This window comes from Zootoca vivipara, chromosome 2 (assembly GCF_965207765.1).
Source record: "Zootoca vivipara chromosome 2, rZooViv2.hap1.1, whole genome shotgun sequence".
Classification (NCBI taxonomy): Eukaryota; Metazoa; Chordata; class Lepidosauria; order Squamata; family Lacertidae; genus Zootoca; species Zootoca vivipara.
Window position 1 is genome coordinate 80,580,957 of NC_142584.1, and position 26,452 is coordinate 80,607,408.

The 26,452-nt window shown below is 40.6% G+C and overlaps 1 protein-coding gene across 1 annotated transcript; it reads right to left on the reverse strand.

Moving 5' to 3' along the window:
• Nucleotides 1-277: 277 nt before the first annotated feature.
• Nucleotides 278-26,008, reverse strand: DENND6A (DENN domain containing 6A). Its single transcript, XM_035106377.3, has 20 exons — nucleotides 25,605-26,008; nucleotides 21,170-21,208; nucleotides 21,050-21,092; nucleotides 17,017-17,129; nucleotides 15,849-15,929; nucleotides 15,086-15,191; nucleotides 14,681-14,760; nucleotides 13,335-13,397; nucleotides 11,796-11,851; nucleotides 10,567-10,689; nucleotides 8,914-9,009; nucleotides 7,867-7,961; nucleotides 7,276-7,341; nucleotides 7,116-7,180; nucleotides 6,882-6,971; nucleotides 6,611-6,664; nucleotides 6,418-6,527; nucleotides 5,237-5,339; nucleotides 4,531-4,605; nucleotides 278-3,867 (listed from the first exon to the last, which is right to left on the reverse strand). Exons 1-20 carry the CDS (start codon nucleotides 25,797-25,799, stop codon nucleotides 3,742-3,744), a joined length of 1,779 nt encoding a protein of 592 aa, XP_034962268.1. The 5' UTR covers nucleotides 25,800-26,008; the 3' UTR covers nucleotides 278-3,741.
• Nucleotides 26,009-26,452: the final 444 nt, after the last annotated feature.

The following is a 26,452-nucleotide window of genomic DNA, read 5'->3' on the forward strand; positions in this document are numbered from 1 at the left end:
CACAACCTTGCTCCCTCTGGTATGGTCCACAAAGAAGGCAGGAAGGGACAGGCAAAGGTGGGGAAGCAGCACAAAACTCAAGGCAGTTGCTGCTGATAAGTAGCATGCACTTTGACCCAATGCTTGCTTCCGCAAGTCTAGCGTCAAACGTCCCACACAATTATGCATAGGATTTCAGCCACAAAATTATAAGCAAGAACGAAGTTCTTCATAGTAAGAATTCCACTGGATACATGTTTTTATTTCATGTGGTTTACTGAATAAACACAGACAAAAGTTTCTGTAAAAGTGAAATTTATTTGCCTTAAAAAAATACATTTAGAAAATAAGCTAATGTAGCTAGTTCCAATATACTATGCAATGCTTCAGTTAATGAAGATTTAATGGCTGTATTTAAAAAAAAAGCTACTTAGTTGTGCAAAACAGTGAGTTAAATATTAATGCAATAGTGGCATAATTGTCGAAGTCCTCTTTTATACATGTTATTTTCAACTTCTGATTTGGAATTCATGTAAGTGAATATTAAAAATACATCTCCTTAAAAATACAGAGGGTAGTGTATAGCTAAAATTAAAGACTCTAAACAATGGTACAAAATGTCATACAAAGGCAGTTTTTTTCCTACAACGGGCCTGAAATAAATGAAATGTGGTGGAGTATTGATCATCATTAAGTCTTGACCCAGCTGTTGCATTTCTGCTCCTAATGGTAACATACCACAATATACTGGTACATGTTAGAATTGGTATAACATTCTTAGAAGGTTCCTCCAAGTCCTATTTCATAAGAGTTATCAAACTCCTATGTTCTTGTGTTCTAAAAAAGTTATGCATCTAGCAAGAATTAATTTATTACAATGAGAAATGGCTCATTATGCATATATTTATAGTATATACATTAACCCTCTTCAAGTATTCTATTTCTGTGTAAAAGTAACAAGGGAGTGGAGAGAAATCCACTAAATGTGTACTACCCAGAAGCTGGGAGCCTCCTGTACTTGTGAAAGCTCTCGAGATTTTGAAGCCCCGATTTAAAATCACACAGGAAGCATCCACAAACCCGGAAGGGCTCCCAGCTTCAGAATTTTGTTCTCCAGCTCATGGAGGTTGAACTTAGCACACTTGTCCACACTTGTCTGTTGCTTTTACCTGTGAACAGAATACTTGAAGGTTATTGTTACAGCAGGGAATCACAAAAGGCTTCCCTAGAGAAACGAGATTAAAATCAGCCTCTTCCTTCTTACATAACCACATTCTTTGAAGGCAGTTAAAATTAAGTATTATGACATGATAGCAAAGCACCCAATGCACTTAACAAAATTGGGACGGACATTGATTTGATGCAAGTTAGTATTCCTGTTGCTATTTAACTGACATACTTTGGAGTAAACGGTCATCACCCCAACCCACCAAGGGCAATCCACACACACAAACCTGTTTTTGCACATGATCAGCCCCATGTGTGCAAAATGGTGCTGGAAAAGATAAAACCCCAATGTGGGGTTGGGGAGGTGAGGTAGCTCTCTCTAACCATCACCATACAAAGAAGGCTGCAGCTGTCCTCAAGGCACTCTCGTCTCCCCATTCGTGCTTGGGCATGAGGAAATAAGAGGCATTTCAGTTCAGCAGCCTGATCTATGTGCAACAAACTCCACAACACATTCAATGTGTATTTTCTGGAATGGCCATTATGCAAAGTTTCTGTTAATTAACCTTTGCCATTTTAATCTTTGTGCCACATTTTAAAATTTAGACTTATGATAGCAAGCTTAAGACTTTAGACAAGAAGCACCCACTTAATTATGTTTTCTTTTTTTAAGGGTTGGGCACCACTAGTTTCATATTTTAGAAACAGATCTGTGACCTGATAGGTAGTAAATTCACTATTACTCACTGTAATCTCAAGTCATTTGATGTCACAGAGCTGATGTGAGAAGGAGGACCACCACAAGTCTGTGTGCTCCTCTTCCCTGGGCTTCCATGTTCCTTTCCATAGTTTAAAATAAGCTGTAATATCTGAACTGCATAGACTATGGTTACCTCTAATCACAGACTGCCTCAAAACTAAGAATGAGTCGGGTTTCAGTCCCGGGTGGGGACACAATCAAAGTGGATTAAAAAAGCAATGTTTAGTTTCAGTTTTGTTTTTTTAAAAGCTCAATTCCCCACCTGTTTTTTCAAATGTGAAATTGAGTTTTAAAAATCTAAATACAAAGTCTCTAAAATACCAACTAGGTTAATATTAAATAACCTCAATATAAGCATGTTGGCTCTAAAAGTTACACTGTAAACTGAATATATTCTTATACCAGATCCACTGAATTAAAGGAGGCTTTTCTATGTATGAAGAACTAATTGGATAATTTATCAGATATTAATATTTACATTCCACCTGCACTTTGCCAAGTTACTTCATTGTATCAGTCATGGGCATTTCAGTTTTGATTGTTACTTTTGTTTGATTCTGTGAGGATAGGGCTTGGCAAAAGCATAGCGAAACAGAAAGGAGCAACACTGGAGAGAAGAGAAGACAATTGTCCAGTGTTCAGTTTCCTATAGTCCCAAACTTAACCTCACAAACTGTCATGGGTGCCAAGTGCAAGAAAGAATCTATATGCAAATATTTTAAAGGGTTGAAGAAGGAAAGCACACAAAATATATGTAGTGAGGCAAAAGATGCATTTTTGCCTGGTTGCAAAAATGAAACCGTATAAATATTTAGTTATACATTAGTAGGGCCCCAGTGGTGAGATTTGCACCATTATTTAGGAAATACTAAGATGTATCCATGAGAATGATTTAAACCAGCCTTTTTTTCTTGCTGATTTAAATTGGGATTTGTACTGCCTTGATTTAAAATCAATACGCCCTGCAAACTATGATAAGCAGCAACCCGTTTTCCCAGTTTAAATACTAGAGCAGGCTCCAATTATTGTAACTGGGAATGTGGGGAGAAGATACATGGACCTAAGAGAAGGAAAACTGAGGAGTGTTCAGTACTACATGGGTGATTCCAATTGTTAAACCAGTGTGACAGCCAGGGTGGTGTAGTGGTTAGTAATTGACTAGGACTGGAAAGATCTGGGGTCAAATGTTCACTCGGCAATGACTCTCACTAACCCTCAACCAGCCACTATCTTTCAGCACAGTCTACTTCAAAAGGTTGCTGTGAGGGTAAAATTGGCATCAAGGGTGGGGAATCATATACAGTGCCTTGAGCTCATTGAAGGAAAAGCAGGATATAAATTGAATAAATGAATTCAGGTTTGACCATCAGCTCTGTAATAACTGAACTGAATTATAATATTTAGTAGACTAGCATTTGAGATCTTAATAGGAAGTAAAATATCAAGACAAAGTACTCACTGGACAGCTACTACCTATTCCATTAAGTGTGGTAGTCATTGAAACCAACAGGAATATTGCTTCCCCTGAGTTTAATACAATTGGGCAGATCAGCACCCATTTAAGAAGCTCTGCAGTGTCTGCACTGCATTGTGGAAATTTAAGTTGCATGCAGATGTTCAGTAAGAGCACTTAATTTTAAACGTATGCAAAAAATAATAATCAGTTGCTTCCATATTCAAGTTGAACCTAAGGGGCTGCTTAAAATAATGTTTTAAGTATTAACACAGTCTGTTTCCAGTACCATATACTTTGCATGTCCACTGTTCTTTGCAAGTGCCTTTACACCTTTCAAATGTGCGATGTGGTACATATGGCTGCATAAAAGTCCAGTTAATCACATTGAGCCCGTTTTGATGAGTATACCCTGTAAATCTTCTGGCAGTGCAAGAATAATTGAATCAATGTGCATCTGTAACTTTTCCACAGTGCCTGGTTTCACAGGTAAGTTTTCTCCATCAGCCTATAACCACAGAAATTGTAATTAAAAATCCATGGTCATCTTAAAAGAATCCATAAGAAGTCAGCATTTATGAAAACAAGCATGATAGAAGAATCGAAAATACACACATTGGCTAAATATTAGTGCAAGCATCCAAACAGAGAAACCCAAGTGGCTCATATGCAATTCAGACTAATGAAAGCAGTTTTAAATACAAAGTATTCTCTAAGAATGTTTGTAAATGCAGTTCTCTTCAGTAACTACATGCGACCACCAGAGGGGTTTACTATCAAGAAAGCATATTCTGCAAGCAACTTTCTTCAATCTCAAGTAAAGCTGCAGGTAGGGATATGTTGGGCCTTTAGAGGGGCTTGATAATCCTGCTGTGTAGCTTTGTCCTTTCTCCTAGAGAACCCAAATAAGGAAGCTTTAAAATCACTACTCTTCCCCCTAATAATAGCAGTACTCAAAGCATGAGGTGGTTGAGCATTCCAGCAGGTCTTGGGGACAGGTCCAGTATGACAAGTACAAGCTAAGCATTGAGTCTGTGGGGGAGATGGAAACCTCTCAGTGAATTCAAGCTCTGATGGAGTACTTGACTAGTAAGAATGAGACATAACACAAAGCACCGATAATGGACGAATAGTACGTTGAATACATTTACCCACCAATTTGTCTACCTACCATTTTATCCTTTAATTTCAAAACTAAATCCACTGTTTCCACTTCAGTATGCTTCTGACTCCAGAAAAGCAAATCCTATCAGAAGAATTATGTTCAAAAATCAGATTCAGTGAATTTCTTTACAATGATAGCGCGGGGGGGGGGAACCTTTCATTATTGGAGCTTTAGGAAATGTCTTAAATGCCCACTTTATTGAGGGGTAGCCCCTGTACCTAAGGCAGTGCTGATTTCCCAAGGGTCCCTTGACTTTGGAGAGAGAATTTCAGAGGGCACAAAGAACTCAAGTTAGAAAAGAGCAGCTGAAAAGACCCAATGTACATAAGGGAGAATATGCATAGCCCTTTGGATCCCAGCCATTAACAAATGCTACTCCAATCAGGGCTTATCCACACTTCCTCTCGTCCCACTACTTTTCCCCGGGGGAAACTGCTTCTTAGTGCTCCATCGGAGCAAACAGGTATTTGAGTTTTCCCCAGCTTGCTGTTTGCTCATAATTTAGAGCTAAATAGGTTTTCCCTGGAAAAGGAGTAGGGCAAGGGGGAAACTGCTTGGGGCCCATGCTTTCTCGGCACAGGGCAAATGAAAGTGTGGAAATGCCCTCATTGGCCGTACCATTTAAATTGGGTTTTCAAGGACAAATTATGCTTTTTATTTCTACAGAGAAGACAAGGAAGAAAAGGCTTAAAGAAAAGCAGTTTTTCCTGACCTCATTACATAGCGCTTCTAAATGCAATGCCTCCAGCTTCTGTGTCATTTCTTTCCGTCGATTCCTGAACCAACCGTCAAAGTTGTAAGATTTCAAAAAATGCCTTTAAGACAAAGGGGAAATTAGTTCTACTAGTGGAACAAGGTGACACTCCGAAATCAAAGTTACAAAGTTGCTCTGCCAAGCATATGGCTAGAGGTGATCTGGTTGACATAACGTACTTTGGCTTTCAAAAAGCTTTTGACAAGGTATCTCACTAAAGACTCCTGAGTGAGGTTAACAGTTATGGAATAAGAGGAGCAGTTCAGTTATGGATCAGGAATTGGTGAAGTAGGCAGCAGAGAGTAGGTTTAAATGGACAGTTCTCTGAATGGGGGAGTGTTATTGGGTTGTTTTTATTCTGATTTATATGTTGTGATTTTTTTTCTGTGAACCTCCCTGAGACCTCAGAGTATAGGGCGGTATATAAACTCAATAAATAATAAGAAATAATAATAATGTAGAAAGTGGAGTTCCCCAAAAAGACCTATCCACTGTAACACAGTGTAAACAAGTGTAAAATGATGCATGGTGCTACAAAAAATTTTTCACATATATGCTCAGGGGTTCTGAAATGGTGGTGATTGACCAGCAACAACACCTTGGGGGGGGTAGTAGATAGCTCAGTGAAGATGTTGACCCAGCAGTTGGAGGAAAAAAGGTGAAACCCATGCTATATCATGCATATATCACTATCATAATGCCATTATACAAATGTATAGTGCGACCACACTTGGAATACTGTATTTCTTCTAGCTTCATCTCAAAAAGGTTTGTTTATAATTTCATTTATAAACTGCTTCCCATAAAACATCCGAAAGCAATTTAAAAACAAAGACTGCATAAGGTTTTGTACGTCAGTACTAACACTTGGTACCAACTGTTGATCAATTGGTCATGAAAATCCACAACCGTTATATAAGACTCTATTAATGTGAAAAACCAAGTTAAACAGATTTATAAATTTCTGTAAGAGAAAAGGGGCAACAACCATAACATTATTTTACAAAGCAGTTCAGTTAACATTAGAGGCAAGGGTTTTTGTGGGGTTTTTTTGCTGCTTCCAATATATTTTTAACATGAAATTTGGATGTTTCTCAGGCTTTAATCTTAGCAATAGTCAAGGTGTAAAACAGCATTACCTGTAGAGTCCTATCCAGTCTCCTTTTAATCTTGAGGTGAGCTGAGGCCCTGCTTTCTCAAGAGTTTTCATAAATTCCTCTTGGTTGAATGGCTTCAACTGTGGCGGGCTCTATGAGGGAAACACAGCTGTAAGCAAACACAAGCTGGCGGCTATTCACAAAATAAATATTTATGTTATTAATGTATTTTCACCTTCCAAGGTGATATGCTCTTTTGCAGAGGCATCAGGCTTGCTACGTATCGTTCCTAGAACAACAAATAGATGCAAAAATATTGATGTTGAATCTCTGCGTTTGGCAAATCCCTATAAATACATTTCTTAAGCATTTTCTGACGGCCGTTCAAAGTCACCCATTGTGACTTCAAATTATTAACTCTATTCTAGCTTCTTAAAGGTTTAGATTATAAAGCTTTTGTAATGTTCATTGTTCAGTATAGAAGTGTCATAGACATAGCAGCTTACTAGAGGAATAATGAAGCTCTGGGTCAGTTCCAAAAAATAACGACGAAGGATTATGCTTTGAGCTTCTCCGGGACGCTTCTGCTGTACTCCCTAAAAAAGGCAATCACAGTTAACAGCCTGAGAACCACAAGTTTACCAAGTTACACTATTGATAAGGGTATCTAATATTTAACAGACTTTATACTATGGGTGCATGCATATAGTATGGTAGTTCAACTACAAGTCTGAAATTACCTTTTGTAACTGCTTTATGATTTCTTCATCTCTATTCAAGTATGACTTATAAGATGTATAAACACCTAAGAGGGGGGAAAACAACCACAATGGGATTCTCCTCTGGTTTTGGCCTATAACAGTATTCTGCAAATAGTAAGTTATAGTGATGAAACATTACCAGGCTTAGAATCCAAAGTCTTTAAGTTCTTTAGCTTTTTCACTTTTACCTGCTTTGGTACTTCACCTGCCAAAATGAAGGGAGCAACACTGTGAGTCAGTCAGATACTAAGATCTGAAGATCCTTGGGCATGATCATTCAAGAGGTTCTTGCACATCTTTTGGTGTAACCATGTAAAACGTAAGTTTAATACAATTTTGTAAACAGCCAAGCTTACAAAATGTTTTCATAGATGGAAACATATTTATTCAGCTTGATGTAGAGTTTTGTTGGTTTAAATGTGCACTTCATCACATTTCAAAGAAGTTGGAAATACGTTCTGAAAGACATTACTTTGCATATTTTTTTTCTATCCCTACTTATACCTATTTCAGTTCAGTTTTTACAAAGTTTAATCTATAAACTGAAGAGGCAAAACCAGCCTGTAGATTTTCATTAAACCGAAACCACCTCTCTACTTCTTAACAATAATGCACCTATTATTTCATATTTTGTTCATATTTAACTAAGCTAAAAAAGGAAAGACAATAACTTGTACCGGTAATACTCTGTACATTGCAGAAGAAATCTTCAGTCAATTAAAAAAAATACCTGACAGTTTAATGTCTCCTATTCGGATGATGTGTGGCCAGTGTTGCAGAGTTTTAGCAAAAAATGGATTTGTCACTCCTAATATGACAGAAGGCCTGAAAAATGGAAGGGTATAAATAAGATCAATAACCTCTGCATAGATTTAAAGTAACCATATTCCAGACAAGCAGTCTGGATAGTCTGTTGTAGAAAACACAAATAGTAGGCTTGTGATGAACTGAAGACTAAGGCTTGGATCTACAGTAGCCTTTTTCATGAAGAGGAAAGCTCCTTTCATTGGTGTAAGGGGGAAGAGGAAGGACTAATTAATTAATTTCCATTAATTTCAATAGGTCAACTCTGGGTAAAACTTAGTTGAATGCCATCAATCCATAGGAATTCTGGTACACCATATAGGATTTTTTTTTAAAAAAAGCAGGTCCCCAACTGCAAATTTATTTTAAATATATATAATATTTTGACAATTATTAAGAGTAATCAACAAATGTGCTCAAGGGGGGGGACCCCTTCAGGTCCACAGTATTTTACAAGAAAATGTGACATAATGTAAAATTACAATTCTTTTTAAAAAAGAAAGACAAAATCTACTTTAACCTGTTTATCTGGGAGGTCATTACTTTCTTGACAATATTGCGTTAAGGGGCAACCTGTTTTCACAGAATTTATTTCTAGAGTCTCTTGCAATTCTCACTCTTAGGTGTTATTTTTCCTATTATTGCCATATAGGATCTTACTTGATTTAAGAAATGTTTATTCTGACTAGGAGGGTGTCTTGACAGTCCTGTAATCAGAATTTGTGTTAGTACAAGTTGAAACTCTACATACTGGAATATATCAAAACATCAGCTGCTTTCCATTTTCCATCTCTCAGCATGAGACTCAGTTAAAACAGCTGACTCTGGCCTGCACTGTTACAAAACTGAAGGGCAGGGCTTTTGTTAAAGCTTCATAGGCTAAGGTCCCTAGTCTACACCAATCCTTTAAAGTCAAGAGTTATGATTAAATAATGAGTCTAAATATCCAAACTGTATAATCCATTTTACTTACGGGGTCTGAGTACGAGTGGTATATTCTTTGAATTCACTGTCATGTATTGTAAAATAAGGCCTAAAATCACTGTAGTACTTCAGAGGTGAGATACAGCTGTGAAACAAACACACAGAAGGAAAGTGTGTGAATGGAGAGAGAGAGAGAGAGAGAGAGAGAGAGAGAGAGAGAGAGAGAGAGAGAGAGAGAGAGAGAGAGGGAATATTACAAATTTACTCTGTAGATTACTCTGGTTTAGGCATAGGCAACCTTGGCTCTCCAGATGTTTTGGAACTACAACTCCCATGATCCCTGACCACTGGCCCTGTTAGCTAGGGATCCTGGGAGTTGTAGTTCCAAAACACCTGGAGAGCCAAGGTTGCCTATGCCTGCTCTGGTTGATCAGTTGGAGGCCTACCAAGGGATGTTACCTTGGTGCTGACATTGTCCATTAGGTGAAAACTGGTGAAAAATGAAAGCTATTTTACTCTCTTGGATTCTTACAGGTAAATTTTGCTATGCTGTTGCTATTTTACTACTGTCTTTCAAAATACATGCTGCTGAACTGTTAATCTTATCCTAAAAGAGAACATATTTTCCCAATGTGGATCCTTATGTGGCCAAAACAGTATACAAGTTAGAAGTATTAGACTAAATGAGTGCTGGGGGAGAGATGAATGGAGTGTCAAAGAAAAAAGCACTGCTAGTTTGCTGAAACCCTGAACAGGAACGCTCCACACTAAAACATTTTGTCCTGAGTCCTACTTGCTATTAATTTAATTCTGTTTTCGAAGTGCTTGTAAGCTGCTTCAAACACCTCACTTATTTTCAATAATGCTTTGAAATAAAGGCATTTGTTTAAAATTAAAAAGACATCAACGAAAGCTTTAGGGGATTAACTCCAAGTCTCCACCAATTGAAGTTATGGTAATCTGTCCTATTGGTTTCAGAGAGGCTTAAGCCCTGGTACATGGGGTCAGTTCCATCCAATACTGGTGGTGAAACACAATCCATGGTCCTTCTGACATCCAATTGTGTCTATCCACAGGGAGAACAGATTTCTGCTCGCACAACAGTACTTCCTTCCTCTCTTTCCCCATGTAGACACCCCCAATGACCCACAAATCTGGTCTGGAGGGTTGGGGGGTGCTCAAGAGCAAATTTGGGAGCACACATGGAGGAAAGTCCAGCACTTCCAATCACACAATGTTGGATATCACTAATTATTTTGTAGCATTTGATAATATTAACTTCTCAGAAAAATTCACTGTAATTATTATTTTAATCCACATTCCATTCTTAAAAGATAATGCAAATTACATCAGCTTGTGCAAGTAGGGTAGCAGGTGTTTCCTGAAGGTTTGGGGTTTGCACAATTTGTGGTTTTCTTTTAAGTGCCTTGGAAAACAAGAACCATTCTGGGTCACCAAAAAGGCAGAGGGTGAGGCTGGAAGCCCTGCGAAGACTCTTCTCAGACTATCAGCAATGTTAAAAAAAAAACCCTGAAAGTATTAAGGTTTTACATGCTTTTCAAAACTTTTCTTCAGTTTCACAGGGGTGTTGTCGTTTTTAACTAAAACCAAGCCATTCCTAGGATTCTGCTAGAGCCTTCACATTCTGTGACTCATGGTGAGATCACAGTCATGCAGCTTTTTGACTCCTCCATATGTTTACCTTACAAGTGCCAACACGGTTTCTGAAGACTCCGATGGTGATGGTGCCATGACAACAAGCGGTTCCCCTAACAACACGAGCTCCCATAGCATCTGGATGTGAAAGAACACTGGCGAGAAACATCTGAAACAGATTTACAAGAATAGTCTCCTTTTTTTTTCATTTTCCCTCTACTTATAGCAGAGAGAGCGGGAGCAAAGAAAAGGAAAAGCAAAAAAGAGAGGCGGGGAGAAACGTGCAACTGAAAATGTGACCTTGGCTCACAACCATCTTGAGAGTCTTAGATATGCCTGGCCACTGAGGCTTATTGAAAGGTGAAAAGAGGAAGGGACAGCAAAGCCGCAAATATAAAGTGTGGGTAGATCTACAGCCAGAGGCCATACAACTACAGTCGTCCAGCTTTGGCCAGGTCATGTGGTGGCCAAATACATAATTATTTCACTGTGTTGCACCTGCTATAAAGAGATCATAAAGGTGCCAAGATATCTGGACAGGGCTGCAGGAGCGTGGCCCAGCGGCAAGAAGAATATGAGTACAGTGGTGCCTCGCTAGATGAATTTAATTCGTTCCACGGGTCTTTTCTTTTAACGAAAAATTCGTCTAGCGAATCCCATAGGAATGCATTGCATTTTTTCTGAATTTTTTTTTTTTGCCCATAGGAACGCATTAATTGAATTTCAATGCATTCCTATGGGAAACCGCGATTCGCTAGACGAATTTTTCATAAAACAAATTCGTCTAGCGAGGCAACCTCCACTAGAAAAAACCTTTCATTAAGCGGAAATTTCGTTAAGCAGGGCATTCGTTAAGCGAGGCACCACTGTACTTTCTCCCTTTACACTCTTGCAAACTGTATCCCTGAGAAATGGCAGAGCTTATATTAAGGGAGTAATGAAAATCTGTGTTCTCAATGCACTCAACAGAGAGACTGAGAGCGCCAACATAACATGTCTCCTCAGAAATAAGCTCCACCGGGTTAAATGAGACTTACTCCCAGGTAAGTGTATACATATCTGCAGGCATATTAATAATACAGTTAAATTAACTGTCACGTTTATAAACAATCCCCTCCTTTTGTATGCTCTAGATTGCCAACAACGCCTCGCTTATGCTTAATATCCATTTGCTAGGCAGTAATTAAAACCCTCAGTGTTTGAAACTCTATTTGATGCGGTACGACAGCTTCAGGACTTCAGAAACATTAAGCCAATATGCCTTTCAGTTTTTACCTGAAGAGATCAACTTCATGGACAGTTGGCAATGCAATGGAGACCTGTGTGTCTGTCTAAAAGCAAAACAAAAAGCTTTTGGTCAAATTAGCAGCAGATCATGCGATAAAAGGCTGGGTGTACTATGCTACTTTTAAAATGATGACGAACTCTCTTACTAAGTGTATCACAAAAGTCTTGACTGGCCCTCCTCTCTTATGGCTGCTGTCTTAAGCTTCCCTCACCTACCCACCTGCCCCAGCCAGCAGGGTTTTATGGAGCATAAGGACCCTGCTACATCCACAGTCTACCATTCATGGCAGCTTGGGAGGAAGGCATGGGGCAGGCAGTAAGAACATTGTGCCAGCCTGGAGCAGGAGCATAGCAGGTAGATTGGCACAGATCCACTCCATTTGGGGGCTTTTGGCTGGCTCCCACTGGTACTTCCCACCTAAATGTTCAGTGGCTATCAGGAGGCTTAGCCAGGAGAGCTGGGCAGAAGGATACCTCCGCTCATTCCATCCTCCCAACTTGGAGTAAAAGGGGTTGGACTTCTCTGCCTGTTGCCTACAGCGACTAACAGAGTTGTTTTTTTCTCAGTGAATACTTCCAATTGGTACCCTGAACGGTGTGTTGGCAATTTGCCTTTTTCACAACTGCTGCTCACTGGGTCAACATTTTCAATGGGCTATCTACTTATAACCCCAAGGTTTCGTTACTGGTCATTCGCCACCAGTTCCAACCCCATGAATATATATATATGTGCAATTAACATTTTTAAAATTCAGTGTACATCACTTTATACTTGCTTACACTGCATTTTATTTGCCATTTTATGGCCCACCCACACAGTTTAGAGAGATTCTTCTAGAGCTCTCCACAATCCCTTTTTGGTTTAACTACCCTGAACACTTTGGTATTGTCAGCAAACATGGTTACCTCAACTACTCGCCCCTCATTCTAAATCATTACAGCTACGGTAGAAAAGCACATCTTACTTTTCTAAAGTAGGCTACTTCCTGCACACATCTCTTATCTCCCATCCAGGTATGCCAAATGCCTTCTCGGAGTTCAATGAAACTTTTGAGCAAGGGGAAAAAACCCAACAGGGCCAGGGAGGAGTATGGGAAGAGTCTTAAGAGCCGGATAGGGAAGCTTAGAGGGCCGCAATTGGCCACTGGCTACAGACCAAGGTCTACAGACCAAGCCTGTGCTGGAGGGATGATATGTTAATATGTGGATTTTATGTTTTAAAAGGGCTTCAAATAACTTCTTAAAGTATTAAGGATTAAAGTAAGACACAGGGCTTGGAGGCAAGCTGTGCTATGCTTCAGCTTTAACAGACAGAAAAGCTTATGGAAGCTAATTTATGTCTGCAAAAAAACTGTGCAGCTTTCCTGTTTCCAATTCCTATGCTACAGTTTTGTACTTGCAACTCTATAGCTAGTCCTCATTTACAGAACACACATTCCCTTATACTTAAGGTCTGGAAATGACATTTGAAAGTCAGCCCCTCAAGTTTTGATGGAATATTTAAGTGGCCGGTGAATCATTCACTACCTGCTGTGTAGACTGTAATACATGTGTTGTTCCAGGATTGTCATGGCAGGTAGGAATCCGCACCTTAGGAAACAGATATGATACGCTTAATTTATTATTAAGAAAAATACAAATAACCTAATACGCTAAACTGACAAGTTAATAGAGGCACCAGCAACTTCTGAAAGCAATACTTAGCTAGACTTATATTGGTACAAATATTTATTATTAATGTTATTTGTTAAATTTTGATATGACTCTTCGTTCGAGGATCACAGGGTGGGTTACAATATAAAAACACAAAAATGTGTAGTATTGTAACAAACAAACTAAAAAATTCTTCCCTAAAAACCATTGTGGTGGTGGTGTTTTTAAACAGTTGAAATGACCAAGAGCTATACCTTTGTCAATCTCAACATCCCAACCTATGGATACTAGCCCTGTGAACATCTGAAGTCTTCAAAGAAATAATGCAAAGAACAAAGAGGGAGACATACTGAAGCCACTATTAACTTCTCTCTTATTGCTCTTAAGTAATTAACTTTTAAAAACACAGAAGTAAATTAAGTAAATGCTAACACAATGTCCATTTTATGAGTGCAGCTACGGGCCTGATTGAAATAAATACCGTACTTTTCAGTAATATGGATTTCAATAGTAAAGGTAAAGGGACCCCTAACCATTAGGTCCAGTCGTGACCGACTCTGGGGTTGCGGCGCTCATCTCGCGTTACTGGCTGAGGGAGCCAGCGTACAGCTTCCAGGTCATGTGGCCAGCATGACAAAGCCGCTTCTGGCAAACCAGAGCAGCACACAGAAACACCGTTTACCTTCCCGCCGGAGAGGTACCTATTTATCTACTTGCACTTTGACGTGCTTTCGAACTGCTAGGTGGGCAGGAGCTAGGACCGAGCAACAGGAGCTCACCCCGTCGTGGGGATTCGAACCGCCGTCCTTCTGATCAGCAAGCCCTAGGCTTTGTGGTTTAACCCACAGCGCCACCTGCGTCAATAGGTCAGTGTAAATTACATTCAATAGCACCACCTGTATTCAATAGGTCAGTGTTTAAATTACATGTTTAAATTATTCCCACTGAAATAATCCAGCTTCAGGAGAATAAAGAAACACATGCTGACAAGTCTGAATATGAGGGAGGGAATTCAAGTTCCAGAATACCAGAATTTTCATACATATCCCTTGACTTCTATTCAAATACACCCTCTGCTCCTACCCATTATGTGAACCTCACAAGCATAAAATCAATGCAAACATACAGGGACTACGGTTTTGAAAAATGTTCATTGCATTGTTACAAAACCACAGCATGAATTCATCCAGCAAACAAGAAGGGAAGAGGCTCAGCATTACCTTCATTACAATGCCCATAATAGGCAGATTTAAGGTTTTTCCTGGGACTGGTGGTGGCCATCGATCAATATCACTACAAGCTGAAAAATAATAATAAAGCAATAGAATTTGCACATAAAAACAACAACAACCCCTCCCTTAACAAATATCTCTTAAGATTTGTGGTTTATGCACCTACCAACAACCCACCCTGACCAAGGCTACAGCTTCTGTTATGCCATATGGCTTCTCAGCGGGCAAACTGGCAACCCACACATGAATAAACACCTTCCAACCTACTGATCTTCTTGGCTGCATCCTCCCCCCCCCCCCAATCTGAATGTCATATATTCATAGTGGACTGCAACTTTAAAAGGTCCCCAGAATGGCACAAATGTGCAGTTAAGTGTAATTTGTATTACCAACCTGCTTCCAAGAAAGGTTCATTTTTTTCAAAATATTCAGGTGCAATTTTTCCAAGCACAGTGTGAAAAATGTGGCTATAAGGCAGCTTGCTGATCAGAACCAAGGACTAGTACAGGAGAAAGAAAATAATCTGAAATTAATCTTTCCTCAAGCCAGTAATGGTATTTAGAGTTATAAATTAAGCATCTCACTAAATACTTATATTTATAATGCCTATAGTTAGCTGTTGCTTTTTATTCTGCTACAAGCAGTAACATTATTCCTAACCTACACGATGCACCTATCATGTGACAATGTCTTAAATATGGAGAAAGTCCATGGAGCAAACGGAAGACTGTGATTTTGAGCAAAGAATCAGCAGGGATGGGGGCTAATCTCTCCCTGTTTACCAATCCTCCATGTCAAGTTGCAATAGCCCCCTGCCCTGTGTTTCCCCCTGGGGTTTCAAGATTTTTCTGCTAACATGCATTTGGAAAATTGTGCATAACTAGATCTAAAAAGGAGAGATTAAATATGTTGTTCACTGCATTGGGGGTGGGTGGGCCAAAAAGCAAATATGCAAATAAACCAGATTGTCAACAGCCAATGATTCCTTTACTTCCTTATCTCCAAGATTGTACATTGGATATATTACTTTGCATTTATGCATACTGGTTTTAATCAGAAAGTTAATAGCCAAGACTAAGGGCATTCACCTCTCATTCTTAAACACATTACAGTATATGATTTCAACAGAACTTCTTTCTTTCCAAAACTAGATTACCTTCTGGAAGTAGCCTCTTTTTAAGGTTTTGTCTTGTACTTGTCTGAAATATACATAACCATAATAATATGCAGGATCCTTCTGTAAAGAAACCAAAACCTTTACTGTTTTTTAAAAAAACAAATACATTTCATAATACTTTAAACTTTCTGAGCAATATTTCAACTTTAGGGATGAGTCGATTATGTGCAAAAATAAAATGAGAATAAGCCTCCTTCTCCCCATAAGAGAATCAGTTTTCATATTTCATTTTGCTTAATGCTATATATGGCACAGTAAAAATACTTAAGTGTCTTCAACTCATCTGAATATGAAAGGTAAGAAAATCCATTGTTATAACTTAGAAGCAAACGTTTTCTGAGATTGTTGAAAAAATCTCTGCATAGTTTAGCTATATTTTTATAACTAAGAATCTGAACACAGGAAGGAGGCAAATAAAAGCAAGCAAGCTGTGATTCTAACTATATTTAAAATAAAATAAACTTTCAAATAAATATACTAATCATTCAAACTACTGAGATTTAAATTCTCTTAAAGGCTTGAATAGGTTACCAATAGTACACAGTAATGGTTTACTATTGGTGTTCCTGGAACCCTCTGCATTTTGCAACCATAGGGGTGTGCTGAATGTATTTAAGGGCATGCATAGGAAACCTGCGGCCCTTCAGCCCCAGCCAGCATAACCAATGCTCAGAGATAATGGGAGTTGGAGTCCAGCAATGTCTGGAGGATCACATGTTCCCCATTGCTGCTTTACGGTCAACTGATACACAATTGAATGTTCACCATAGATACTCCTCTGCAATAATCAGGAATTATTTGGCAGACAAACTGACAAAGTAAGGGTCTCTCCAAAACAGAACATTTGAAAACAACTGTACATAGGAACACTGAAAACAAATTTCCAAAGGACAGAAGAATTTGCAGAAGATTAAATATGCTTTAATAGTTAATATTTCCATTCCACCAGAAATAATATGTTGACCACTAGAAGTTACATGACTCAGTACACAACCAGCTATTTGCTGAGTGGTGTCTCTTGAAGAACGGGTTTCAGAATGGACCTCACAATTTCATTACGAAGTATCAGTGCAATACTTGCTTGCCAGTTATAGAAAAGCACTACAGTATAATGTTTGGCCAAGTGAAGATAAGCTACTTTCCCAACCTTCAAGTAAATGGGTAGGTCTCTGTCAAACTGGTCCAGTAGACAATGCCATGAAAGCTTTCTGCTAGAAGACTGTCGAAATCTAAAACAAAACTGTGTGTCTCCAAGGCAACCTAAACCAAAAGGAAAGGTGGGGAGGGGACACACAAAAGTAAATACAATCAATAAATACATTTACTGAAACGTCCCGTCACTTTTGTGTCTAACAGCAGCTAGATTGCATCAGTAGGAGAAAGACAGAGGTGTGGTGCAGCTGTGCTGTTTTCTTTTGAAAGGCAGAGAGAGCACCCATACTGGGACAGCTGAAGCAGGATGCTGTGCTTCTCCATTAGACTAATATAGCAGCATACTATGGTTTTTGCAAATTCTAACTTTCCTCTCTTGGCAGAAAGAGAGTGCACACACACAATACACATGCTTAGTATACACTAAGAGTGGGTCCATTTCTGCCTGTCTACACTAATATGCATTAGAGGTTGAACAGTACTGGAGTTCCTACCATTGCTGTCCAAACCAGAGGAAAATGGGGAGAGAGTTGCAAGCCTTGGTTTGAATAGTTGAAAACGAGTTATGACAAAGCTCCTGTCTTAGTTCTGCAAAGTTTCCACAGGCAGTATGTGGTGTGGCTTCCTGTCCCATTGTCCAGCTTACATTCTGTGCTTAAAGGGGGATCATCGAGAGCTGCCACAGTATTATTACCTGTTAAAGCAAGGGTCGGCAAACTAAGGTCCGCGGAATGGATCAGGTCAAATTGCCCTCTGGATCCAGCCTGCGGACGGTTCTGGAGTCGCCGCTTGGATCGGTGTGGTCGTCTTTTCTTTTCGGGCTCCATTTTTTTGTGTTTCCTCCCCACCTACCTCACACACACTGTGATGGTGCCTCCTCCCTCCTTCTTCCTGGCTTCTCCCCGCCCTGCGAAGGAAGGGGGCTGGGCTTTAATAGGAAGCCTCGCTGCCCACCCGGGGAAAGCTGGCACAGAAAGGAGAGGCGCCATCACCGCTGCTGGCTCCCAACCGCAGGCAGAGTGGTGGAAAAGGTAGGCAGGGGGAGGGGAGGGATGGGGGAGAGAGAGAACTCCCTTCCGGCCCACCGCATGCAGTCCGCCCCGCCAAAAGGACTAGGGGGACGGTGAACCGGCCCCCTCCCAAAAAAGTTTGCTGACCCCTGTGTACTTGCACTCTCTGCAGCAAAAGCTTTCAGGAAAGTACCTTGTCGGAAGCACCATATTTAATTCCATGCAATTTAAAACTGTGGATCCAGTGGCGCGGGGATATTTCACCCAAACAAGGTTTAGGAAATACTAACAAATTTGCATCTCATATGCCAGAGCTGGAGCTATACCAGATATGCCATAATGGAGTAATTACAAACAAAACAGAAGTAGATAAACTGTTTAAACTTCTACGAAAAAACATGATTGTTTCTCCCATCTCTTATTGCCAGTGGCTCAGTATAATGACCATTCTGTTTTCCATGCTCTACATTTCAGAAGCGGAACAAAGAGTATTAAGTACTTGCTGGTTTATATAGTGATAATGCTAAGCTAAACAATATATTGATTAAGAACTGCAAGGATACACACACACACTATCTTAGTACAAGAGCTGGACTTTGAACTATTTATTCAGTGGGCAGGGCAATCTTTGGGGCATGTGTACAGGCATTTTTTAAAAAATACATTTGATTATTTTTTAAAAAAAATGGAAAAATGCTAGGGGACAACAAAAATGTAGAGCAAAAGCTCATCATTTAAGGTTACAATTATTCACACTACATATTGATTCCCAAAATTCCATATTCATACTCAAATTTCCATCTCTAAGGTTCTCCAGTTAATATTTAACTGTAACATTAGCTCAATATTAAGAAATTAGAGCAGCAATAAACCAGGCTCTTTTCTTCCTTCAGTAAAATGCTGATCCAAAACAGGTTATTGTTCTGCTAAAGAGCCATCATAGAGACCTTGAGTCTTGGGGTGGGAAATCAACTTTAAAGGGAAACACAAGTTGTAACTAACTGATTTTTGTTGCAATGCTGATATAATAAGCTGTAGCTAATAATGTGTCTTAAAAGAACTATTCAACAATAAATTGTATAGGAGAGTTACATGTAATTTGATCAAGATTCCCCAGAACATTGTTAATGCAATATCATACAAATTGGCTACTACATCACAGAGAACTGATTATCCAATTTTAAGGCAAAAAGAAACTTCAGTGCTTAGAGACTATAAAGAGGAAAACTTTCCATGTGATAGAGTGCAGGATTACACAAGGTGAAGTAAAATACAAAATTATAAAAGTTAATTCTTGGTTTGGCCAGGGCCAAAATCATGGAAGGACCTATGCAGGCCAGTGTCTCTCAATCCTTTCCTTTATAAAAAAGAAAAGAAAAGAAAACCAGCTTAGAAAAAAAACAGCAACAACAAAATAGGCCTCTAGTCCATTTGCTTAGAAAGAAACAATAGCATGAATGTAGCTAGTAGTTTATCAAATTGCTCACTAAAAGAGAGAGCACACATTCCTTCGAATGGTTGTCCCTTAGGCAGCACAGCATGGGGAGGCAGGCAGATGCACAGGCCAGACTATGTTTCAGCCAGGTTCACGCCCCATTTCTGCTCATACCTAGGAATGCCAGATCCATACTCTTTTGCCATCAACGTGCTCTGCTGTGTCCTACAACCACACCCAGGGAACCTCCAGACATACGTATATTATGTAACCAAAAACATAAAAAGAAATGTGAGAACTGAATCAACAGGGCTGATTCTGAACGACAATGAGATTATGACTAAGGTTGGCAATACCTGTTTTCATAAAGAAATAGTTTTAAAACAAATACTGTAAATAAAACAGTGAAACTTAACCACCTCATAATTTAAATGAATTTATTTCTTTTTTTATACAGTATTTCAACATGAAAAGAATATCCATGTATAAAGCATGTACAGTAGTTCCCAACTAACACAGGGCTTCTGTTCTGGAGATCGCACCTAAAGCCAAAATCATGTACAGGTATAGTCAAAACACACTGGGTGCAATGGCAGGTGGGATTGTCAAAGTCATTATTCCCAGAATCTTGCCCCCTTTCCAGTTCTTCTCATTTTTTTAATTGCCATGTGCATAACGCTGAATGTGCACAAGTGAAATGTGTGTAAGTTTATGGCTTCCTGTAATGTACTTGGAGGTAAGCACCTAGTTATGCAATGGGAGTCTGGAATTGCCCAAAACCAACAACACTGAAAATATCACAGAATATTGCAAAGTGATAAAGGGAAAAAATGCTGTTCACTAAAAGGTACAGGAACCCCTGACCGTTAGGTCCAGTCACGGACGACTCTGGGGTTGCGGCACTCATCTCTCTTTACTGGCCAAGGGAGCAGGCGTACAGCTCATGTGGCAAACATGGTGAACCAGAGCAGCACACGGAAATGCCGTTTCACTTACCACCGGAGCAGTACCTATTTATCTACTTGCCCTGCATGCTTTCGAACTGCTAGGTTGGCAGGAGCTGGGACCGAGCAATGGGAGTTCACCCTGTCGCAGGGATTCGAACCGCCGACCTTCCGAGCTACTGAGTGCTATTTTTCAAATCCTATCCATGGGGCCTCCAGCTTGAAATGTTTTATTTTGCTTGAATTTACTTTGTTACTTTTTTTTTAACAGAAAGAAAGATCAGAGCTGAACATGTATTTGATACCTATGCATAAGACTGCGTTAATTAATTCAGCTGCTGGTGGCAGCTAGTGGAAAGTCCTGAAATGGGGTAGTGCCACAGCAACTTTGAATCCAAAGGATTCAAAGCCCTGCAGATACCCTGAAGGGCCAGATGCTCACACCCCTCAGCTATGCCAACCTTGATTTGAATTCTCCATGTAGGACAAACAAGTATTCTTACCAATATGCCTTACATTTTCACTTAATAAAAATGAACGTTAATTAGAATGACAATGCTATTAACAGTACAGTTCTATCTTAACAGAAGCATTTCATTTTTCATATGCGTACAGCACGAATATCTAATAAATAATTACCTGAATTGGAATCTGGGAAAGACAAATAGCAAATATTGGTTTTCTAGGGGAGAAAAATAGAAGTTACATTTTGGCAGGAGAAAAGTGCCATCGTAAATGTATTTTAAAACTTCTACTCACCTCTTTATCTGTAAGTTTTGCATGTTGAGGATGTATTACCTGCAAATGATAAAACTTGCATTGGTCAACAAAAAGATGGTGCAATCTACCAGCATTACGAATTGTGCGAAGCTACATGCACTAGCACACCTGTGACCACATATTCTCATAAATGGTGGGGTATGCACTTCTAGACAGTAGCCCCAATCTAGAGATTTCAGGGTTTATTCCCAGCAGCTTTGCAAGGGTTTGCATACATCCAATAGATTTCTTTTTTCTTGACCAATCTCTTCACTTTACACCGCACACAGCATTTGGAAAGTTCAAAATCCAATCCATTACATAAAGGCAGCAACGATATCCAGGGAACATCAGGAACAAACTCCATGCATTTCCCTGCAAGCATTTTTGGCTTGTTCATTCCTGCTTATATCATCCATTTTTGTTAATAAATCATAATGCCTTACCTTCCAAGGTATTACACGGTATTACCTGGAACACAAAGAACTCTTTCCAGCTATTTATAGCTCTGTGCAGATGAGCTGAACCTGTTACACTTATATCCATCTATATCTTTCTTATCTTATGATGTACTTTCAACTGTACATGCTATAGCTCAACTGCAGATTAGGGATCAGGAATGTGCCGAAGACTCCCCTCTCTCTTACCATTTCCCTTCTTAATTTGCAAGTTGCTCAAGCCATAGCTCTCCATGATCTCGAAAGAAGCCAACAACGGTTAGTGCTATCCTACAAATGCTTTGTAAACCAATTTAAAACAATAGTTATAAATAATTTTTTTGTAGGTTACCATTAACCTTTTGCCTGATTCAGCTATCACAGTTAGACCAACCTAGAAATGGAGGAAGGGATTAACATCAAAGAGATTGTGTACATTCCAAACCTCCATAGTTTCAAAGACAGTCTAAACTGAACCAAAAAGACCATATTGCATTACAAGATTTCAGTTTACCGATCAGAATAATGGCTTGCAAGCGTTTTGTCTTTTGGATGTCCATTAGTTAACATTAGTTCTAGCGAACTTCCAGCCCATGAGCCTAGCCTGCCCTAGACCTAATGATTGCAGGGTTTGCAGCCATTCCTGATCAGCTGACTCTCTGTGCCTACAAACCATTGTACCTTTGCCCATGAAATGTGATTTCAAAGTGCAATGGCAAAGGAAGCAGAGTTTGCAGGAACTGACCATCGGCTGATCAGGAATATGTGCAAAATTTGTACCTTTTGCCCACATAGTTTGATTTCAAACAGCACAGGCAAAGAAAAAAGCTTCACCTGATGTCGGGTAACTGACAGGTGAGTGGCTGCACCCACCTGTCAAAATTGCCCACAGTGGTTGAGGGAGGTCATCCACTTCCTCAACCCTGCTTACCATACATTATCATTTTAAGACGTTTAAGATAATGTGCCGGATGTATATAGCTAGCTGAGGCTAAAAGTGTGTTTGCTTTGGAATTTGTCAGCTTTCTATTCTACAGAGGGATCTAAAAGGATATCAGTATTTAAATGGAAAGTGCCACTGTGCATTTTTAAAATGTTTGAAGAATCTAAAACTCACTATTGAATACAGTCACAGGTTTACACTTCTGCCGTGTGAAATGTAATTTAGTCCATTTGAATCACCTATTCCTTCAAGGAGCCAGAGAGACATATACAGTGGTACCTCGGTTTACAGATGCGATTCGTTCCGGGGAGCCATTCGCTCCCCGAGCAGTACTCAAACGGAGCACCAATAGAGCGCTTCTGCGCATGCGTGCACGCTGCGCAGATCACTTCTGCGCATCCACGCGTCGTGGAACTCGCGCATCCGCGGAGTACTCAAACCGAGAGTACTCAAACTGCAGCAGACTTAAACTGAGGTACGACTGTATGCAGTTGTCACGTTTTAAGTTATTTAGTTATTTATTATTTCTTAAATATACAATACTACTAGAATCATAGAATTGTAGAGTTGGAAGGGACCCAATCTAGTCCACCCCCTGCAAAGCTACTCTTTCTGTTGTTTCTTGCTGTTGTTATAGAATTGTTTCAAGGTTACCTAGTGAGCTTCATAGCTGGGCAGGGATACACATCTTGGGTTTTCTAGATTAAAATTTAACACTCCAATGACCATTGCACACTAATTTTCTCAAGAGGAGACAAACAACTGGAGGTTCTTTCTCTTTCAGCCGCTGCTAGCAAGAGGTAAAAAATAAACAAATGAAAATGTCCTAAGTTAATCAGTTCTTTTGGGGTGGGAGTAGGCTGCTACATGAATAGATTTGGAACTCGGGACTGTGGTCTATGATCATAAGACACGCACAATTTTGTTAAACTGGATTATCATACTTAATCTACTCCAAATACATTAGAGTTATAGAATCCACTATTTTACAGGATATTCCCCCGTCCCCCAGAGTGAAAAGTTTGGGACCAACTGTAATCTATTATGCATATCTTAACATGATTGGAGTTCATAAAACACAAAGGAACTAAGTCTTTTATGTGCCCTGTGGAACTCCCTATCTCTTTCAGAAGTCTTCTGTCAACTGTACTCTTTAGACAAGCCTTCAAAATAAGATTTTTAAGGGTCCCTTCCAACTCTACAGTTCTATGATTCTATATCTTTATTGTAAGCTGCCTTGATATATTTTATGAAAGTGTGGATTATAAACAGTTAAATAAATAAATAATAACCCCCTTAGTTAATACAAATTGGTGAAGGCCAATGAAAGCTGAAGATCAGGATGCATGTAGATAGATGACAGTGTCTTATGTGCTCTGGATATGAACGGAACTCCCAACAAAAACTATTGCAGAACAGACTTGCCCCTCACTTGAGTTCAGATATGGCTTTTACGCTTTCCAGGCTCACTGAACAAACACTAATATACCATTACCGTGTGACAACTGTAATGGCCCTTTACAATAAAGCTCACAGTGTAATGATCCTCAGCAATCAAGTACGTATAGCCTTGGGCTTATCACTCTCTGCTGCCTTCTCCTAATGCACCCCATCAGTGGAATCCCAAGGACTTTCACTTGCACAACATGGCCTCCCCTTTCTCTTCCTCCTCTGTGCCCCAAAATTGACTGGGTCATGAGAAAAAAGGCACCAGGATCATTCCATCCAGAAAGATGCAATGCTTGCACATGTTGAAGTCCACCCCGTGTCTCCCAAGCTTAACTTGCCTCACAGGGCTATTAGGGTGGTTTAGACTGAGTTATCCAATTTTTATAACTGAGTTTTTTAGAGAACTGATGAGGAAAATTATAAGACCCAAATATCACAATTAACCTTGTATTTTGCTTCCAGTCACATACTGCATTTGATACATGAAAAACAAATCCTGGACTAAAAAGGTACAGTACTTGGGAAAAGAGTCTGGGCGGAATACAGTAGCTACTTTTCTCAAACAAGCCAATCTTGAAGGACCCCTGTAACAAGAGCGCTCTTTTTTAAAATTTTATTCCTTTTGCTATCACTTTCGTTAATGAAGCAGCCTCCTTTCCCGCTTTCGAAACAACGGAGCCTCTTGGACAGGCATCCCCAAACTTCAGCCCTCCAGATGTTTTGGACTACATTTCCCATCTTCCCCGACCACTGGTCCTGTTAGCTAGGGATCATGGGAGGTGTAGGTCAAAACATCTGGAGGGCCGCAGTTTGGGGATGCCTGCTCTTGGACAAGGAAAGTAGAGGCTCTTGAGAGCAACAGCAGCTGATAAAAGGAGAGCAGCCCAAACTCCGCACATTTCAAAACACGTTACACTCGTCTTCTTTTGCTATTACTATGCGGAGCAAACCCCTTCATGGATCAATGCCTTGTCGTGGCGAAGGGGCTTGAATAACTCAGAGAAGCTATGAGCTATTCCATGCAGGGCCACCCAAGATGGACAGGTCATAGTGGAGAGTTTTGACTAAACGTGATCCACCTGGAGAAGGAACTGGCAAGCCACTCCAGTATCCCTGCCAAGAAAACTCCATGGACAAAGGTGCAAGACAGGAGTGCCTGGCGTGCTATGGTCCATGGGGTCACGAAGAGTCGGACACGACTAAACGACTAAACAACAACAACAACATGCGGAGCAAAACCAGCAAACGGGGGGGAAATAGAGACACCCTCTTCTCTGGAAGCAGCAGTACTTTTTTCCTGAATAGCAATAATACATAACGCGCCAAAAAAACGATTAAGAGCCGCTGTATCAACAAAGACAGCCGGGCGCAAAACACAGCCGCCTACAAAGCCAAGGAGCTGGACACCGACCTACAGCGCCCCGAGGAGATGTCGGGCGAGTCTCCACTCCATCCTCGCCGAGCAGCATTCCCACGACCCGTGTCAGCCCCCGGGCAAAGGAAACGAGCCAGCCCCGCCTTTGCCTGCCCTCTTCCCCACCTGCAGCCAGAACCCGCCGCATCTCTCCTGGTCGGAGGACGCGGTCCTAAGGGCTTCCCCGCTCACCTCCACTGCCTGCCCGAGCTCCAGGTCGAAGCCCACCACGCACACACAGTGCAGCCAGGCCGAGAAGCGGTCCCAAGGCAGCAGCGGCACCAGGCGCCCGCCCGGCGCGCATTCCGAGAGCTCCCGAGCCTCCTCCGAGGAGCCCGCCCGCTTCGCGCTTCCGCCGCCGCCATCGCCCGGCTTCCGCAGGGACATAGTGATTGGCGGCGCCGCACCGAAACGGCCGCCGGCAGCCGAGCAGCAGCCGGATCCCCCCTCACTCTCCCCTTAAGCCGCCGTGCAGCCGGTTCAGCCAGAAACCCCGAGGGAGGGTCACGTGACGCGTCTCTGGGGCCGCGGCCGCCCCTAAACCTTCCCCCCTCCCACTACGCTATGGGAACGTCCACAGCAGACCGAGAAGAGGGAGGCGGAAGAGTCCAAACGAGCATCATAGGGGTGGAGACAAGCGGAAGGGAGGAGAATAGCACTTGGCGGCCGCAGAAAGGAGGGGGGGTATTTCGTCCGTCTTTGGAGGGGGTGTAGGAAGCTTCTTCAAGGATTTTTTTTTTAAAAAAAAACCTCCCAAAGAATATGCTATGTTCACTAGGTTGGTGGTAGCCTACAGAACCTCAGGGGAAGGAGTTTTCCTACCCATATTACTGTACTTTCAAATCGGCCTTTTCACCACCTTGAATACCCAGCCATAGAGCGTTCCAGGCGCTTCTCCGGTTATATTTAGCTCAAGGCCCTTTAAAACGGCAACTTTGTTGGCGTAAGGTTGGGAAGCACTTTAAGGTCGTGGCATTTGATCCAGTCCCATGCACTGAGGCAGGCTTCTCATCTCCATTCTGGTACAGTATTATAGACAA

Coding starts and splice junctions, on each gene's coding strand:
- DENND6A (XM_035106377.3), bottom strand. CDS start 25,799: ATGTCCCTGCGGAAGCCGGGCGATGGCGGCGGCGGAAGCGCGAAGCGG. Junction 14,761..15,085: donor TGAACCTTTCTTGGAAGCAG/GTTGGTAATACA, acceptor ATTATTTTTCAG/CTTGTAGTGATATTGATCGA. Junction 4,606..5,236: donor TAGAAGCGCTATGTAATGAG/GTCAGGAAAAAC, acceptor TTCTTCTGATAG/GATTTGCTTTTCTGGAGTCA.